The following is an 18470-nucleotide window of genomic DNA, read 5'->3' on the forward strand; positions in this document are numbered from 1 at the left end:
ATGTCTCGTAGACCCTAACTGCAGAAATATAAAGAGTAATCTTGTCTCCAGCCCAAGAAAAGCCTCGCCTGCTTGAAACCAGTTTTGGGTCCGACTAGCACCGGGCAGGGCGCAAGAATGTTGGTACAAACAAAGCTGTGCGTTCCGCCCCGACTGGCCTTAGAGCAACACTCGGAAGAGCTGCAGGGGCGGCCAGAGCACCAAAGGGGAGGGGGCTTTGCGAGCGGAAACAGCTCAGGGGCCTAGGGAGGGGCGGCTAGGCCAGTTTGGGGCCAGGCCGAACTCCCACGGAGGCGGGGCCAACACCGAACGGCCGCGCAACCAGAGCTAGGCCGGACCAGCTGGGACTTGGCGATAACTGAGCCCTGACCCCCGCCTGGCGCCAAGCTCGGGTGTTCCAGAGGCTTCCGCTAGACCACAATTCTCAGGGGCTCGCCTCGGCGGCCTCCCTCCTTGACTTAGTCTCCCCTCCCGCGCTGCGGGCCGTGTCTGGGCCTCGGCGCATAGGACGTCGGGAACTGTAGTTTTCTCCTGGCGCACCTATGCCAAAAAGGAGAACGGGGGGAACTGCGTTTCCCAGAGTGCAGCGGGGTGGCAAGGGAAGGCAGGGGGGAAGGGACAGTCGGTCGCAGACCGCGCTGGGTTGCCGCCGCCGCTGCAGCCATCGTGCCAGCCCCTCGGGTGAGTGTCGGGGCTAGCGCGCTGGGGCGGGGGCTGGGCCGCAGGAGCCGCGCTCCGGGTCGCCTGGAGTCTCAGCTGCGAGTCCCAGGGCCGCCCCTCCCCTCCCCCCCCCGGCGGCCCGAAGCCGCGCGGGGCCGGGGCCATGTGTCGCGCGCGGCTCCGCCTCCCGTCGGTCCTCTGAGGCGGCGGCCGGGGGAACACAGAGAGAGACAGCCAGGAACCCATTTCAGGCGTACCGTGCCCGTGGCGGGCACACCGGACCGCGCCGGGGCCGGGCCTTTTTCTCTGTTCTGGACCACCCGGATGGGGCTCTCCGGGCCCCGCCCCGTCTGGCCTAGCCTGGCCTGCCCGAGTCCTGCAAACTCTGCAGGCAGGCTGGCGGGCGGACCCCAGCCACAAGTCCTGCCGCCCGCCTGCCAAGGATCCGGGGATGGGCAGGTGCCACCCGGCCGGCTCCGGAGTCAGCACTGGGTAAGGGCGCCCGCCTGCCGCAGCCCTACCCTCACCCGGTTCTCAGCCATAGCTCGGCTGGGATGTAGGTGAACGCTACCTTGCTTGTCTGCCCGCTGAGAGTGCACAAAACCTATCTCCCACCCTGGAACTCAGATTCTCCTGCATCGAGGCCGGGTCAGGGAATCTGGGGTAGGGAGTGGGTTCCACGTGGGACTTCACCCCTGGCCAGTCTTGGAGGATCTGGCCTGATGAGATGAGACGGCTCCGGACTCGTAGGCTCAGTCCCCGCCCTTCCCTCTGTCAGTGATCAGGCCCCAGCCGTGGGTGGGTTGGCCGGCCGCGTTAGTGGAGGGAGGGAAGGGAGGGAGGAAGCCAAGGAGGTAAGGCTGAATGTGTGAGCCTCCAACACATCGTTAGATCTCTTCAGCACAGCCTAATCCTCGCTTCTGCCCCTCCCAGAGTCATCTGCCCTTTTCCCACAGAGGAGGATGATTCGATAAGAATGGTAACGGTAAGGTGGGGTTTAATGGAGGGAAAATTAGAATCCAGGTCTGAGGTCCCTTGGCCTAGTGCCAAACAAGAGGCTGGGCTGCAAGCGACATTGGGCATGGGGCACATCTGGGCTGTGGGGCTCAGATTCATGCTCTGTGAGGCCCTTCTGAAGCCTGGGTGGCAGCACTAGAGCTGGAGGCTGCAGAAAGTCAGGCTTCCCTCACCTGCCTGATCACTTTCCAACAACTGAGTGACCTATGAACAGGCAGGAAGCTGGTTGGGCCTTGGGAAATTGCCTTTAATGATGGCTCCAAAGACTCCATTGATTTCTGGGAGTAGAAAAGTATCTAGCCATAGAGTAGTCTTCTAGCAGGCTTTGTAAAGACACTCCTGATTGGTGATAAAATTAAGGGACAAGTCCAGAGAAGACCATGGGATATGGAGAAGAGACAGTTCGTTAAGCCTTGATTCCTCTGACCCCAGTGTAGCTTCTGAGCCACAGTTCTTGCAGGGATAAAGAAGCAGCTAAGTCTCTGCAGACCTGGCCTCAGCAGCATGCAGTTCTTTTAGTAGAGTTGAGTTAGGCCTGTGATGCAGGAAGCCACCATCCCTGGATTTTTTTTCCTTGAGTATTTCCCCAGGTAATATTTTTCTGGTCATTGAACTCTAGCCTTGGAAGTTTTCCTGCAGTTGAATTGCATTCTCCCTGGTTAAGGAGGACCGGCAAGGAAGGTTCTGTCCAGATCTTGTCACCAGGACCTGCATTCTCTCTGGACTCAACCTCCTAGTCCACATCCTAGCCCACGAGCACATGGGAGTCAGGTTCATTCAGCAGACTCAGGAGAGGCCTGGTTTGCCAGTGGAGGTGGGCAACAAGGAGGGACCACCCACAGGACACAAATAGGATCAGTGTGGTTGGATCTCTTAGTGCTATAAGTAGTTGTTCCAAGACCTTGAGATTGTCTGGGTTGGTTCTTTCTAGGACACTGGTGTCAGGTGAATTAGGCTTTATGGCTGTGGATTAGTTCACACATTGCAAAGCCCTAGGTGACTTGAAAACAAGGGTTCTCTTCAAGGTCAAAATGTTGCTGTTCCTTGGGAAAAAGGAACAAAGGTTAATTGGGAACTGGAGGAATTCAGGCCCCTCCCTCTCATTCCAATCGTTAAGTTCCTTATAAATTCTGTGTCTGGGGTCATCTAGGCATTGCTAGGCATCCTGACCCCCATAAATCCTTGACCTTTCTGGAATTTGGCAGGCTGTCTGTGTCTCAGAGCTCAGAGATACGAGAAGAACCCTGAGGTTCTCCAGAATCAGTCTGCACCCTCTATTCATGTAGGGCTGACTTGGGAGGTGGGGCCTGGCATGGGATAGTCAGGATATGGCTGCGTAAGCAAGGGGGCAGGCTGTGAGGATGCTGGGTTCTCAGCCAGCTCAACTAGGTCCTTAGTGACATGGAGCCCACCTCTCCTCTCTGAGCCACATTTCATTTTATTTTGCTGTCTTTGCAGTTGGTGGGTTGGGATGGAAAGAATGATTTAAGTGAAAGAATACTCAAATTTTAGAACTGGAAGGCACCTTATATCAAAAAATTCTGGAATACCCTTACTGAGGCTTTAGTATCTTGCTTGAAATTATTTTTTTTTCTCCTTTTACACCAATGATCCATTTTATTCAGGAACCATTCTTGCAGTGCTTTCTATATGTCAGCCCACTGGGCTGAGGCTGGAGGTAGAATATTGAATCCTACCAAGTCCTGGTGCTGGGGAAAGGATGTCACAGTAGTGGAAGAGACAGAGGTAATGTTGCTATTAAGTACTGAGGGCTAAGTTGAAGGGACCCACAAGGGGCTCTTGGCCCTTTGCAAAAGAGGGGGCTTCTGAATGATTAGAGCACCAGAGAGGAAAGTCTGTTAGTGAGCCCACTCTCCTTTCCAGTGCCTGGAGAAACCACAGAACAAGGTGTACTTCAGGATGTTGGGGCCAGGAAAGTCTGGGGTCCCTTGAGAAACTTGGCTGTCACCACTCCAAATTGCTATGGCTGTTGAGTCTAGCAGCTTCTATTGGTAGCTTCTCCATTCCTCAGGGGTCTCTGCTGGGTGTTCTCCTGGTGCCTGAGAATCTTACCAGCATTCTGTGGTTCCCTGCCTGGAACCTGGGTTTGTGGCTTCTGTCTCTTTTGAGACCCTCTCAGGTCACTTATTCAAGTGCCCAGTGCTCCTGGAGTGATGTATATCAGGACATCTTCCCAGAGTCAGACAGAGGCGCTCTCCCTAGAAGAGAAAGGGAATAGTCCTTTTGGAGAGAGGGGGGTGGATCCAAAAAAGTCTTCCACAGGATGGACATTGAAAGTTGGGCAGGATTTCTGTGCGCTGGGGTTGAGCTGAACCTCCTGATGGGCCTCCTTTTTAATTTTCTTTAATTTAATTTAATTTTTCTATACTGCAGGTTCTTATTAGTTATCTATTTTATACATATTCGTGTATACATGTCAATCCCAATCTCCCAATTCATCCCACCACCACTGCCCCCCCGCCCCACCACTTTCCCCTCTTGGTGTCCATACGTTTGTTCTCTACATCTGTGTCTCTATTTCTGCCCTTCAAACTGGTTCATCTGTACCATTTTTCTAGGTTCCACATGTATATGTTAATATACGATATTTGCTTTTCTCTTTCTGACTTATTTCACTCTGTATGACAGTCTCTAGGTCCATTCATGTCTCTACAAATGACCCAATTTCGTTCCTTTTTATGGCTGAGTAATATTCCATCGTATATATATACTACATCTTCTTCATCCATTCGTCTGTTGATGGGCATTTAGGTTGCTTCCATGACCTGGCTATTGTAAGTAGTGCTGCAATGAACATTGGGGTGCATGTGTCTTTTTGAATTATGGTTTTCTCTGGGTATATGCCCAGTAGTGGGATTGCTGGGTCATATGGTAATTCTATTTTTAGTTTTTTAAGGAACCTCCATACTGTTTTCCATAGTGGCTGTATCAATTGACATTCCCACCAATAGTGCAAGAGGTTCCGATTTCTCCACACCCTCTCCAGCATTTGTTGTTTGTAGATTTTCTTTTTTTGGCTGCATTGGGTCTTCATTGCTGTGCATAGGCTTTCTCTAGTTGCAGCAAGTTGGGGCTATTCTTCGTTGCAGCAGGCGGGCTTTTCATTGCAGTGGCTTCTCTTGTTGCGGAGCACAGGCTCTCTGCACGTGGACTTCAGTAGTTGTGGCTCGTGGGCTCTAGAGCGTAGGCTCAGTAGTTGTGACACACAGGCTTAGTTGCTCCCTGGCATGTGGGATCTTCCCAGACCATAGGTCGAACCTGTGTCCCCTGCGTTGGCAGGTGGATTCTTAGCCACTGCGCCACCAGGGAAGTCCCGTTTGTAGATTTTCTGATGATGCCCATTCTAACTGGTGTGAGGTGATACCTCATTGTAGTTTTGATTTACATTTCTCTAATAATTAGTGATGTTGAGCAGCTTTTCATGTGCTTCTTGGCCATCTGTATGTCCTTGGAGAAATGTCTATTTAGGTCTTCTGCCCATTTTTTGATTGGGTTGTTTATTTTTTTGATATTGAGCTGCATGGGTTGTTTATATATTTTGGAGATTAATCCTTTGTCCATTGATTTGTTTGCAAGTATTTTCTCCCATTCTAAGGGGCTGTCTTTTCGTCTTGTTTGTAGTTTGCTTTGCAAAACCTTTTAAGTTTCATTAGGTCCCATTTATTTATTTTTGTTTTTATTTCCATTATTCTAGGAGGTGGATCAAAAAAGATATTGCTGTGATTTATGTCAAAGAGTGTTCTTCTTATGTTTTCTACTAAGAGTTTTATAGTGTCCAGTCGTACATTTAGGTCCTAATCCATTTTGAGTTTATTTTTGTGTATGGTGTTAGGGAGTGTTCTAATTACATTCTTTTACATGTAGCTGTCCAGTTCTCCCAGCACCACTTATTGAAGAGACTGTCTTTTCTCCATTGTATATCCTTGCCTCCTTTGATGTAGATTAGTTGACCGTAGGTGCGTGGGTTTATCTCTGGGCTTTCTATCCTGTTCCATTGATGTGTATTTCTGTTTTTGTGCCAGTACCATATTGTCTTCTTTACTGTAGCTTTGTAGTATAGTCTGAAGTCAGGGAGTCTGATTCCTCCAGCTCTGTTTTTTTCCCTCAAGACTGCTTTGGCTATTCGGGGTCTTTTGTGTCTCCATACAAAATTTTTTTTTTTTTTTTTTTTTTTTTGCGGTACGTGGGCCTCTTACTGTTGTGGCCTCTTACTGTTGTGGCCTCTCCCGTTGCGGAGCACAGGCTCCAGACGCGCAGTCTCAGCGACCATGGCTCACAGGCCCAGACGCTCCACGGCATGTGGGATCTTCCCGGACCGGGGCACGAACCCGTGTCCCCTGCATTGGCAGGCGGACTCTCAACCACTGTGCCACCAGGGAAGCCCTCCATACAAATTTTAAGATTTTTTTGTTCTAGTTCTGTAAAAAATGCCACTGGTAATTTGATAGGGTTTGCATTGAATCTGTAGATTGCTTTGGGTAGTATAGTCATTTTCACAACATTGATTCTTCCAATCCAAGAACATGGTATATCTCTCCATCTGTTTGTGTTGTTTTTAATTTCTTTCATAAGTGTCTTATAGTTTCCTTCATACAGGTCTTTTGTCTCCTTAGGTAGGTTTATTCCTGGGTAGTTTATTCTTTTTGTTGCAATGGTAAATGGGAATGTTTCCTTAATTTCTCTTTCAGATTTTTCATCATTATTGCATAGGACTGCAAGAGATTTCTGTGCATTAATTTTGTATCCTACAACTTTACCAAATTCATTGATGAGCTCTAGTAGTCTTCTGGTGGCATCTTTAGGATTCTCTATGTATAGTATCATGTCATCTGCAAACAGTGACAGTTTTACTTCTTCTTTTCCAATTTGTATTCCTTTTATTTCTTTTTCTTCTCTGACTGCCGTGGCCAGGACTTCTAAAACTATGTTGAATAATAGTGGTGAGAGTGGACATCCTTGTCTTGTTCCTGATCTTAGAGGAAATGCTTTCAGTTTTTCACCATTGAGAATGATGTTTGCTGTGGGTTTATCGTATACACTGATGGGCCTCTTTTTAAAGTTATTTTTTTCTGATGGGCCATTTGAGGATGTTTGTGTGTGTGGAGTTGGATTTGAGTTGACTACCCCTTCCCCAACTTTGAGATTCTGTGATTCTCTTGCTTTGACCATATGTGGCAGGAATTCTTGAAGACTCTCTCCCTGAGGGAGGCCACAGTGTGTGGGTTATCCCTGCAGTGACTTCCAGGCCTGGAATCAGTCTGGAGTGACTGATCATTCTGATCATCACCCTTACCACCAGGTCTGTGTGGCACCTTCTCCTTCTCACCCTATCAGCTGGAATGTGTCTTCCTGGGAGGAATCATTTGCTCAGGTCTGGCTACGACTAGGGAAGTGTCTTTGTGGCCAGGGAGGAGGAACACAAGAGAGCTGGGGTTGGCCCTTCTCACTGCCCTGGGCCTTTCTTTTTATTTGTTGCTGGTACCTGTTATGTACCAACTCCTTAAGCACTGAGGCTGGAGTGGGGGCTACGCTGGAGAAGGAGAACCTCTCCTCATGAGAGGGGTGTGTCCAAGGTACCTGGGAACTGAAGGTAGTTTGCCTCAGTAAACTGGGGGAATTCTGGAAAGTTTGTTTCTTAAAGCCTCAGGTACTGCATTAGAGCCACTGGGTCTCACCAGGGCAGAAACTGTGGGCCCCTGGAAGGATGTCTAAAGAGACATTGGTTCACTTGCAGAGATGGTCAGGCCCAGGTCAAGGCAAGTTCTCATTTGTAGGTTGTAAACCTGCTTTGACAGGCTGAGCATGCACTTAGAGGCTTTCTGTTCTGATGGGCATGGAGCTTGCTGATTTCAAAGGGGAAGAAAAGGCCTGGGCTCCATTCCTCACAGCCTCATTTTGCCATCTATGCTTTCTGCTGCTTGACATGGGCTCTCAGCTGTTCCAGTCCAGGCCAGTTTTGTGGACATTTGAATGCTGACTATGCCAGTGGCCTTCTGTGGTCTTGAATTCTTTCCTAATCTCTCAGAGTCTTGGTTTCTTCATCTACAAAGTTACACTAATCACACGAGCTTTACAGGGCTGTGAGACTCAAATGAGAGAACACATGTAACTGTTTGGCTTACAGGAGTTTGACTTACAGTACATGAACCAGCACGTTCATGGATGGGAGCTCTCTAGGACAGGGGCCTCAGAGATCCCTGAGCCACCTGGGAAGGGGTGGCCACTCAAGGACTGAATAAGCATGGAGCAGAGAGACTACAATGCAGGTCTCGGGATTCACCTTCTGGGCCAGCCAGGGCAGCCTGAAATCTGGAGCCCTTTCTTCAAATAGAAGAGAAGGAAAAGGCCCTTAGGGTGCTGGGGGCACCTAGACATCAGAGGTCTGCCCCAAGAAAGGGTTCTGTCCTGGCCAGGCATCTGGGCAGCAGACCTTAGCTGATTTCCCTCCCAACTTCAGGCAGGGGAGTGGTGGACGAGGCTGTTGCCAGTCCTTGGTCAAGGCTGCTCTTTAGTGTGGTGTCCCTACAGGAGACTGAGATACCCACCTTCTTCCTAGCTCTTGACCTAGTATTCACCTAGGACCTGCCAATGACTGCTTACAGCTGAGTCCTGCTTTATACTCTCAGTTGATTACCCTAACATCCTCATAATTACTGATGAAGAGACAGGGTCAGAGGGTCATACCATGAGGGAGAGGAGAAGCAAGCTAGAGGCCAGGCCTTTGAGGGTGTGGTTGTGTGCCTGCTATTCAGCCCCAGTTGTCCCTCAGGTGATCAGAACCTTGCAGGGGTGGGGGGTGTTTGGGAACAAAGCCCCACTTCCCACCCGCTTCAGACAGATGGCTGGGTGGAAGGCAAAGGATTGTTTCCTGACAACTTGGACAGAAGGTGTGGAAGGAGGGGAGGTGGGTCACTTGGCCACTTAAATTGAACAGGGTTTGCCCAGAACTCACTCCTGCAGAGCAGAGGGGCTGGTCCAGGCACCATGGGAACAGGGGTGCCCCAGTCAGGGAGATGGACCATAAACAAATATGTAAATGTGACAATCTTATGCAATGACAAGTGCTAAGAAAACGAAACAGGGTGGTGAAGTGAGTAACTGGGTGGCTGCTTTAGACGGAGTGGTCGCAGTGTCTGAAGGTATCTATGAGGAGGTAACATTTGACCTGCCACATATGTGACAAGGAGGCAGACACATGAAGATCTACGAAGAAGGGTGATCCAGGTAGAAGGATCAACAGTTGCAAACCCCTCCAGTGAGACAGGCTCAACATGTTCCAGAAACAGGAAAATGCCCAGAGTGGCTGCAGAGGACAGGAAGGAGTGGGTGGCAGGAGACAAGGTTGGATAGCTGGGAGGCCAGGTTACCCAGGGCCTTGAAGGCAGGATAAATGGTTGGGACTTTGTCAGTGGGGAATGGGAAGGAAAGTCATTGGAGGGCTGTAGGACAGGATATACAGCACCCCTCAGATCATGGAAAGAGGTGCAGTTTGTTCCTGAAGGACAGGCACCATGCAGCCTTCCCTCTCACTCCCCACAGTGCACGCCTGTGCTCTGGGTTTAAGCCAGGGTTGTCTGTCAGTCCCACCTGTCGGAGTCCTTCTCAGCCTCTGCTTCAGGGCTCTTGGAGGCCTAGCAGACAGTAGGTGTGAGGGTAATAGAGATGGTTGGTGCCAATTTCAAGGATCCCACTATAAGCTCAGCACATCTGGCATTCTCTGTGGACCTCGGTGATGGGCCCTCAGATGTGAGCATCCTTCTGTTTTATTAGTCTGGAGTCAGTAATGTCCTCTTCTTCATCACTCTCCTGCCCCCAGCCCTGACCCAGGTCCAGCTAGGCCAGCATCTACCTCTGCTTTGCTGAGATGGTAGAATGGGGTTGTGACTTTGAAGATTTGGGAAAACTGTGAGATCATCCCCTGTGAAAACACCCATTGTTTAGTGTGGCAGTCTGCCTGGTGCCTTTGTTTGGAGGCAGAATCCCTGGTTCAGACCTGTCTTGCCCCTGTCCGAGAAAGCCAAGGCCAGAGATCAGGGCTTCAGCCCTACATGTTGTTCATTTTTTTTTTTAAATTTATTTATTTTATTTTTATTTATTTTTGGCTGTGTTGGGTCTTCATTGCTGTGCGTGGGCTTTCTCTAGTTGCGGCGAGTGGGGGCTACTCTTTGTTGCAGTGCACAGGCTTCATTGTGGTGGCTTCTTTTGTTGCAGAGCATGGGCTCTAGGCGTGCAGGCTTTAGTAGTTGTGGCATGCAGGCTCAGTAGTTGTGGCTCACAGGCTTTAGAGTGCAGGCTCAGTAGTTGTGGTGCACGGGCTTAGTTGCTCCGCAGCATGTGGGATCTTCCTGGACCAGGGCTTGAACCCATGTCCCCTGCATTGGTAGGCGGATTCTTAACCACTGTACCACCAGGGAAACGCCCATGTTGTTCATTTTTATCTCCAGACTAGTTATCACTGGGAGTCCTGGCTCTGGAGTCCACTAAGCCTGGTTCCATCCAGTTCCACCATTTATTAGTCTTGTGACCTTGAGCAAATTAGCTGACCTTGCTGGGCCTCATTTTGCTCATCTCTAATGTGGGAGTTGACTCACAGGGTGTTAGAACAAATGCATGTAAAGCCCTTAGCGCATTTCTACACGTAATACACGTTAGTGAAAATGAGACATTATCAGCTGGAGATTGCTGTTTCAAGTTTCAAAATACTGGAAACACTGAGCCAGAATTTGAGGATAAAAATGAAGTTTTTTCTGTTACCCAGTGGAATCTCCTGGTCCAGAGGTTTTAACCTGGGGTCTGTGACAACCTCAGGGAGTATGAATGACTTGAAATCATTCACAAGGCTGGGGCATCTCTGCCTCTGTGCAAATTTATTGGGAAAGGGCCATGGTTTATGAGAAATTTTTAGAGGGTCTTTGCACCCAGAGACCTAGGGTCAGTGAAAGCTGTTGCTCAGTGGGTGAGAGGTCACCGAAGTCATTTCTGCTCCTCGAGGAGCCTGGCCTTAGTCAGCCTAAGTGAAGCAGGAGACGGTGTGGTCAGCAGCCCTCTTGGAAGAGCTGTAGGAGAATCTGTCATGAAGTTCAGTCTCCAATCTGATGTGAGGCTGCCCCTCAGCCTTGGCATTTTGTTTCTTTCCAGGCTGTTCTTTCCACAATAAATATATTAGAAACAAGGTCAGGGCTGGCTGGCCATCCTGGGGACATCCTCCCAGCCTGGCCCACCTCTCCCCTATGTTGCTTGGGGATGGGAGGTGGGCTCTGCACCCTGTTGCTTTTTCTGGACTCAGGAATGCTGCCTCCCGGCTATGAGTGCAAAGCTTTGTGGAAGATTTGGAGTCATAAACTATAAATCCTGTAGTTTGCTGGACTCTGTGCTGGGAGGTTGAGGGGGTGGGGTCGGGTGTGGCAGGAACCACACTGGAACCCTCACAGCCCAGAGCCACAGTGTTTAGGCAGAGGAGTGAGCCCTGGGTGTGTTGATATGGCTTTGCACATGGGGTTGGGGTCAACAGTTGAGTCTGGAAAGGAGGGCCCAAATGTGTGGCATCTGAACAGTGACCTGAGGGGAGCGCGGGCATCCCGGCAGGAGGACTCACCTGTGCAAAAGACACAGGGAGCAAGCACTCAAAGAGTTCTGGTGTGTTTATGTGTGGAGCTGGATGGAGGTAGGAGAGAATGGCTGAGGAGTCAGGGACGGGTGTGGATAGCCACCTGTGAGGCTTTGGGGGTTTGACCTTTAACCCAAGGGTGAGGGTTTTGTAGGGGAGGGACATGAACAGCCTTGTGGTTTAGAGCTCAGGGATGCAAAGTTAGCAGAAAGCAAGCAGTGGCCTTGATCAGAGAACCCAGTATCAGCACTGATGTACTGGGTGAGCTTGGGGCAACCAGCTGAACCTTGGTTTTCCCACCTGTAAAGTGGGCTGACAGTGGAATCTGACCACATGGCGATGTGATCACAACATAGAGATAAACACATCAGGATCAAGCAGGCCTTGAACGAGGTTGGTGTTGGCCTCAGCGGCCCCATTTGACATCTTTAAAGCAAAGTCTTCAGTCCACATACTTTTGAAAGTTCCTTCTCCCACTTTCTGGGAGCCCCTGAGCAGTCCTGTTCCTCTGGAGAGCTCACTCTGCCCTGCCCCACTCCACTGGGCCAAAGGGGTCTTCTTGTCCTTTTATCCCTCTACCTCTTTACTCCACCACTACTTCTTCCAAGTAGTTTTTGTATTAGCATGTTATCACACTGTTAAGAACAATGTTGAAAAAGGAAAAAACACCCCCCCACTTCCTTCACCTCACTGTCCCACCACATGGCGCCACTTTTTTTTTCTTTGGATCAGCTTCTGGCCTTATTTCCCCTCATCCTCCATCTCCACCTTCTCAGTTTCCTGCCCTAATCTCTTTCTGTGGCTCCAGACATTTGCTAATGTTGTTTCTTCTGACTGGCATACTCCTTTCTCCAAGACCTTCCCTGAGGGCTGCTGAGGACAGAGGGGGAGATGGCCCTCATCCATTCCTCCAGCTTTCCTCCTGCCCCAGAGTTCAAGATGCTCAGCAAGGCATCTTGAGAGCATGATGTGGTAGGGTTGGGCCACGGTGAGTGAGCCAAGCATAGTGAATACTAGGGTGAAGGGGCAGAGATGCGAGATGTGGGGCTGTGTCCTGCCTCCAATAACCCAAGTTTGCATGTGGTACAGTCACAGTCTGACCCCTTGGAAATGTGACCAAGACAGAGCAGCTGGGACCAGCTGTTGATCCTATGTTTTTCCCATTTGTTGATGTATTTCTTGGCAGAGTGTGAACTGGGACACACCTTGTCCCAAGCAGGCGTGGCCGGGTCCATGCTTTCTCCTCTGCTTGTTTTAGACTTTCCTGGACATTTCTTAGTCATCCCAGCACTGAGCTGCTATTTTTAGTGCCACCACCTCCTAGGGGACCTAGAATAAAGCTGGCTCAGCTTCCTGGCCCCTCATTGGCTGGAGTGTTGGTCACAGGCAGGGAGATTGGCTGGATTGGGGATAAGCCACTGCCCACTAACACTGTCCTTCCCTCTGGCTCCTCTGGCCTTGGGTGAGGTCATAGGGACTGGAGCAAACTAGCACTTAACCATGTTGAGTTGAGGGCTTTACTAGGTTCCCTTAGTGAGACCACAACCACTGGCAACATCAGGGTTCCACCCTCTTATAGAGAAGGGGGCTGAGGCCCTAAGAAGTGCAGTGACTTGCGTGAGATCCCACTACTGCCAATGGTTGTCTGCCAGGGCCAAACCCACCTCCTTACTGCTTTGGTTCAGAGTTCCTGTTATTAGGAGAGAGGGAGTGGGCTCCTCTACAGTCAGAGATGACCACAGAGCAACACACAGGTCTGCTGTCATGGAGCCTGCAGGGAGATGCCCACCACCCTACTCGGGCCTGCCAAAGCGTGAGCGACTCTTTCATCTGGGGCTTGGGTTTTCTGTCTAGCAGCCTGGGGTCCCTGATATCTGTAGCTGGGGGGGGTGTGCCTCCCCTCCTCCCCCCACTCAGAGACTGGAGAGGGGCAGCCCTTCTGATGGAGCCAGTGCTGGGATGGGGATGTGAAGACATGACACATTTCCCCCTCACAGCCTTCATTTTCCCTCCCAACATTTCTGTTATTACCTGTGATCCTCTGAACCCATGGTTCCAGCTCTGAAGTGGGTAGATGTAACCCCCATCAGTGACGAAATCATGTCACCCGGCCTCAAAGAAGTAAACTGCCCCCTTAAGACAAAGTGTGTGTGGGAGGGGTCCCTCGCTGTCTTTGTTGCAAATGGGTCCTTGAGGAGCCATTTACCCCCACTCTCACTGGGTCTTCTTCCACCTGCCAGTAAGCCCGGGGGGCAGTGTTGAGGGACTGAGTGCTGAGTCTCAGCAGGACAAGGAGTGGGCCTGAAGGCTGCAATAGAAGACACTCCACATGCAGACATCAGTAGTTCCCGACCTGCAAAGTGGGAAGAATAGCAATAACTCTCGCCTTGCAGGTTATTAAGAGGATTAAATGAAAAGATATGGGGAGAGTGCTTAGCTCCTCCTTAAAAGCCCATCCCTCCATTGGACTTGCTCTGACCTTCCTTTGTCCTGGCTCCACCCTCAGCACCCATCCTGCTGTTTCATCTACGAGAGCCCCTCAAAGGAGGGTCTGGGTCTGGTCCACCTCTGGGCTCCCTGCACTGGTCTGTATTGAGGGATCGCCTGTCAGTTCCCTGGGCCTTGTCTGTGTCTCCTGGGAGAGGGCCCAGGAAAAGACTCCCTACTCAAGGAGGTCTGGAAGAGGTGGGGGTCAGTGAGGAGACTGGCTGGCTGCCTCCTGCTTCCACGGTACCAAGGTAGCAACACTACCCTCCCTGTCTCACTGAACTTGCAGGTCTCAACGAGGCCGGGTGACGCTCCAGAATGGGAGACAAGCCAATTTGGGAGCAGATTGGATCCAGCTTCATTCAACATTACTACCAGTTATTTGATAACGACAGAACCCAACTAGGCGCAATTTATGTAAGTCTTCAGCTCTAGGACCAGAACAGGACCTCAGGGGATCAATTCAGATGTTGGGCCAGTGCCTCCAGTTCACAAGTTCTGGCAGCCCTCACTGAATTTGGTTGTCCTCTTTTATCTGAGCTACTCTCCATGGCACAGGGGGCTTAAGGCCTAGGCCAATTCCCTGGTCCACACATTCCTTTCTGTCATCTATAAGACTGGATTCTGATACCCTAGGCAGCAGGTTCTGGGCTTGCCATTCCGTGGTCCTGGGAGTGCCTCTGTTCTAGATTGGGCAGCAGCAGACAGAGGCTAGGGCGCATGGTGCCCTCTGGAGGCAGCATCTGTAAGCATCATCAGTGCCCTGCTGATCTCTCCTGGAGGCCCCAGGTCCACCTTCCTTTGGGGGGCCAAAAGCCCCTGAATGCTCATGGGAAACAAATGGGATTAGTCCAGGGAGGTTGGTGTGTCTTGAGAAACCCTTCTATGCAGGTATGATTTGCTGCTATTTTAGTGATGTTCATATATACCAAGAGTTACTTGTATTTGACCCTGCCCAAGACAGAAATGTGATTGATCAGGCCACGCCTAGCAGGTCTGCCCAGGATAGGAGAGGTAGGAGTCATTCAGCATAGCCTTGCAGCCTGACTGGGCTGTGGGCAAACTCCTTTGTGTCTCCCTCCAAAAAGTCAGGGCCAGTTCAGAAATTTTGAAGAAAAGAAAAGGATCTTACCAGTGGAAGAACAAATCCAGCACAGATATTTAATTGTCATTATCATAGGTAGAGAATTTTTAAAACTCAAACTGGTATGACTCTGGGATCCTTGGCACTTCTACCTTATTGCTTTTAAAATCAATTAAAGCAGGCCTGACCCAGAGAGGAGTTAGCAAGGTCCTAAAAGAGTACTTTATGTATGTCATTTTATATAAACCTCAGCACATGTTCCCTTTAAAGATCAGGAAACTTAGACTCAGGGGGAGAAAAAAAAAGGTAGCTTGCTTAATGTCAGAGCTGGTAAGTAGCAGAGGCACTTTTGAGTTCTGCCCCTGAAGGCTGTGGCAGGAGAGATGGGGTGGGGAGGAAGTGAAGGTGTAGTGGATTACATGTTGATGGTAGGGAGGGTCCCAGGCAAGGCCTTGTCAGCCTCCATTCCTCCCTGACCCCATGGGAAGGGCCTCTGTGGAACTCACTGATGGCTTTTCTGGGACTGGTGCTGACTGACCATGCAGCAGGATGGCTTTTGACTGAGCACTGGCCACACAGAGCCAGCCTGGAGCTCATGCATATCAAAGGCCATACAACTTCTTGAATAAAAGGTGGGAAGTGAACTTACTTATTAATAAGTTTGTATTTTGTTACATAGTGTTTCAGAACTTGGGTTCTGCAGTGCTGGGGTGTAATTAAAGAAGTTGTTCATCCTGTAAAGTTTGGAAGTTACCCTCATTTTCCTTATTTACAGACAGGGAAACTAAGACATGGACTAATTTCCCCAAGCAAGACCCTTTTCAGGGTCCTTTCAGGGCCTCAGAGATACTCCTTGTGCTCTGAAGCCCTGACCCCAGGTTTCCTGGTTTTCAGATTGACGCGTCATGCCTTACGTGGGAAGGACAGCAATTCCAGGGGAAAGCTGCCATTGTGGAGAAATTGTCTGTAAGTAAGGGCCAGGGCTGGGCTGCAGGCTGCTCCTTCCCCACCCCACTGGCCACAGCCCACCACCCACTCTTTCCTTTGCAGAGCCTTCCGTTCCAGAAAATCCAGCATAGCATCACGGCGCAGGACCATCAGCCCACGCCAGATAGCTGCATCATCAGCATGGTTGTGGGCCAGCTCAAGGTAATAGTACTGCTGCCTTGCAGTGCTGCTGTCCTGCTTCTCAAGGGACACCCAAAGTGATGCCTAGAGCTGTGTAGCTCAGTACAATAGCCATCAGCCACATGTGGTGTTTTTTTAATTACATTAAGTAAAATGAAATAAAATTAAAATATAGTTCCTCAGTTGCATTAGTCATACTTCACGTGCTTGTGGCTGCCTGTTGGACAGTGCAAACACAGAACATTTCTGTTATTGCAATAAGTCCTGTTGGAGAGCACTGGTATAGAGCATTTTTGGAAAAGGGACAAGAGGTATAGGAGCAGGATGGGGCTGTGATGCAAGCCACTGGGCCTTTGCACTGCCCCAGGTGTAGGTGGGCCTTCTGCAGGCAGCTGATCCTGAACTGGAGTCCATGCTGCCACTCCCCAAGCTGGCTGCTGATTCTTCCACCTGCTGAGCAAAGCAGATTCCTGAAACTCTTGCTTCTCTTTGCATTTCTCCTTCCACTTCTCAAGACCTGTTACCTTCAAAGCCTTCCTGTGGCCCCGTACCCGCCAGGAACTCCTACTTGTTATGCTCTAACAGGCTGAAGCCAGATTCTTGATTTCCAAAAAAAGCCTCTCCTCCTTCCCAAAGCAGGACAAATGAGCTGCCCGTTAACCAGGTTCCAACCTCCTGGGCCTGTGGCATCATGGGCCCCAGAATAACAGGCCCACATGCCTTCTCCCTAGGCTAGGCAGGGCTTCTTGAGTCCGATTAGAGGGTTGAAGAAGGTGGGGGGGCCTAGGCCTCTCCAGTGGACGCGGACGGACCTGCCTTCTGGCCTGTTTTTCCTGTTAGTTTCTCCTGCCTGTCCAAGATACCGTGCCCAGAGAGTGTGCTCAAATAGGCCTTGAGAGTGAGGAGGTCTCTCCTGGGGTCTTAGTGCCCACTTTCCCAGCTTGGAATCAGTTAGCAGTGCCTCTTCCCACCTGGCTTCAGGTTCTTTCTGGTGTTTTTGTCCAACCCCCAAAAGACTGATTTGCCTCCTTGCTGATGATAATTCCTGGAAAAAACAGTGATGTTAGAAACACCGTTGGTTGGCTGGGCTCCTACCTCAGCTAGGCCTCATCTGGGTATTCTGCAGTTTGGATGGAAGTCTCTCACCTTTCTTTTTCATTGCAAATATGTTACATGACAAGAAACAGATTACCTGATAGCGATGCGTTGGTTTTTTTCCTCTGTAGAGCTGTAATCAGTGTGAGCTTGGTTTTGAGCCTTTTCTCATGTACTTGGCCATAGTCAGTGTTAGTAGTAGCTTCTCCTGGTTGGACTAACTGGAATAATCAGACACTAAGATTGTTTAGTTTTCAGGTTACTGTGAGTTACATGGTAAGTGCTGCAGAACTCTTTCAAATTGATCACTTGTGCCCAGAAACATGGGTTCAGAGGCACGTACGTTCTCTGCTCTGTTGCTGTAGCTAACTGGTGAGTTGTTCTGCAGTTTGTGTACATAGCAGTGTGAGCTGCCATCTCAAGGCCCCTTTGTGCCCAGTTCAGTGTTTCATACATTGTGTCAATTCCCAGTCACAAGTACCCCTTAGCTCTCCTAGGATTTGCGTCCAAATTGTAGGGCCTGATCCCAAAGTCAGCATTCACCTCCAGCTGAACACCCTTCCTGTTCCTTGGCCACCTTACTGAACCATTTTCTCTCTCCTCACAGGCCGATGAAGACCCCATCATGGGGTTCCACCAGATGTTCCTATTAAAGAACATCAATGATGCTTGGGTTTGCACCAATGACATGTTCAGGCTTGCCCTGCACAACTTCGGCTGACCTCCTCCCAGCCAGGCACTCATGCTGTTTCCTCCTCCCTCCTCTTCCCGATATTATTCATGCTCCTCCAGATGCTCCAAATATCATACACAAATGAGCAGGGCCGCGGTGGGAGTGGGCGCAGTGCGCTACTGCTGCTGAGGTATTGTGCATGATGTTTGGACGCTAGACTAGTTGCATCTGACGGGAGAAGTTTGTGTTGTACCAGCGCATGCCTTGGAAAGACTTAAGTAATGCGAAAGGTTGTCTTTTTTTTTTTTTTTTTTTTTTTTTTTTTTTTTTTTTTTTTTTAATCTACTGACAAGTTGCTCTAGTAACCCAAAGAAGTGAAGGAGAAAGCAGCTGCCTCACCACCGAGATGTTGATTTGTTCAGATGTTTCAATGCCTCATGATACAATAAAACCACGAAAATTTTCTTAACAGTTTAAATTGTTTTAATTAGTTTAATAGTTGGCTGGGCATCAGTAACTACCCTGCCTCATTGGCTCTCTCATGTCTCACCCTCCCACCTCTACCCCACTTCAGCGATACCTGTTGCAAGGAGAAAACGCTGAAGCATCACTCTCAGCTGGCTTCTCTCAGAAGCCCTGTAGGGCAGTGTTCCCTCCATGGCCCACCTGGTCTTGGGAAAGTGAGCTGCAGACAGGCA

At 49.9% G+C, this 18470-nt stretch overlaps 1 protein-coding gene across 2 annotated transcripts; it reads left to right on the top strand.

Annotated features, from left to right (window-relative positions):
- Positions 1-592: 592 nt before the first annotated feature.
- Positions 593-18250, top strand: NUTF2 (nuclear transport factor 2). Of its 2 annotated transcripts, none has more exons than XM_059044928.2 (5): positions 593-681; positions 14082-14209; positions 15771-15842; positions 15927-16025; positions 17707-18250. In XM_059044928.2, the coding sequence occupies exons 2-5, from the start codon at positions 14111-14113 to the stop codon at positions 17818-17820; spliced, it is 384 nt and encodes a 127-aa protein (XP_058900911.1). In that variant the 5' UTR covers positions 593-681; positions 14082-14110; the 3' UTR covers positions 17821-18250. The 2 variants fall into 2 exon arrangements, with proteins under 2 accessions (XP_058900911.1, XP_058900912.1); XM_059044929.2 differs by lacking the exon at positions 593-681 and adding an exon at positions 1064-1152 and having other exon boundaries at positions 17707-17906.
- The last annotated feature ends 220 nt before the right edge of the window (positions 18251-18470 follow it).

The sequence above is a fragment of the Kogia breviceps genome, chromosome 18 (assembly GCF_026419965.1).
Source record: "Kogia breviceps isolate mKogBre1 chromosome 18, mKogBre1 haplotype 1, whole genome shotgun sequence".
NCBI classification, from domain to species: domain Eukaryota; kingdom Metazoa; phylum Chordata; class Mammalia; order Artiodactyla; family Physeteridae; genus Kogia; species Kogia breviceps.

Excerpts from the sequence above, each read along its gene's own strand:
- NUTF2 (XM_059044928.2), top strand. The coding sequence starts at position 14,111 with ATGGGAGACAAGCCAATTTGGGAGCAGATTGGATCCAGCTTCATTCAA. Across the intron at positions 14,210-15,770 it reads CCCAACTAGGCGCAATTTAT|ATTGACGCGTCATGCCTTAC; the intron begins GTAAGTCTTCAG and ends CCTGGTTTTCAG. Across the intron at positions 15,843-15,926 it reads CCATTGTGGAGAAATTGTCT|AGCCTTCCGTTCCAGAAAAT; the intron begins GTAAGTAAGGGC and ends TTTCCTTTGCAG.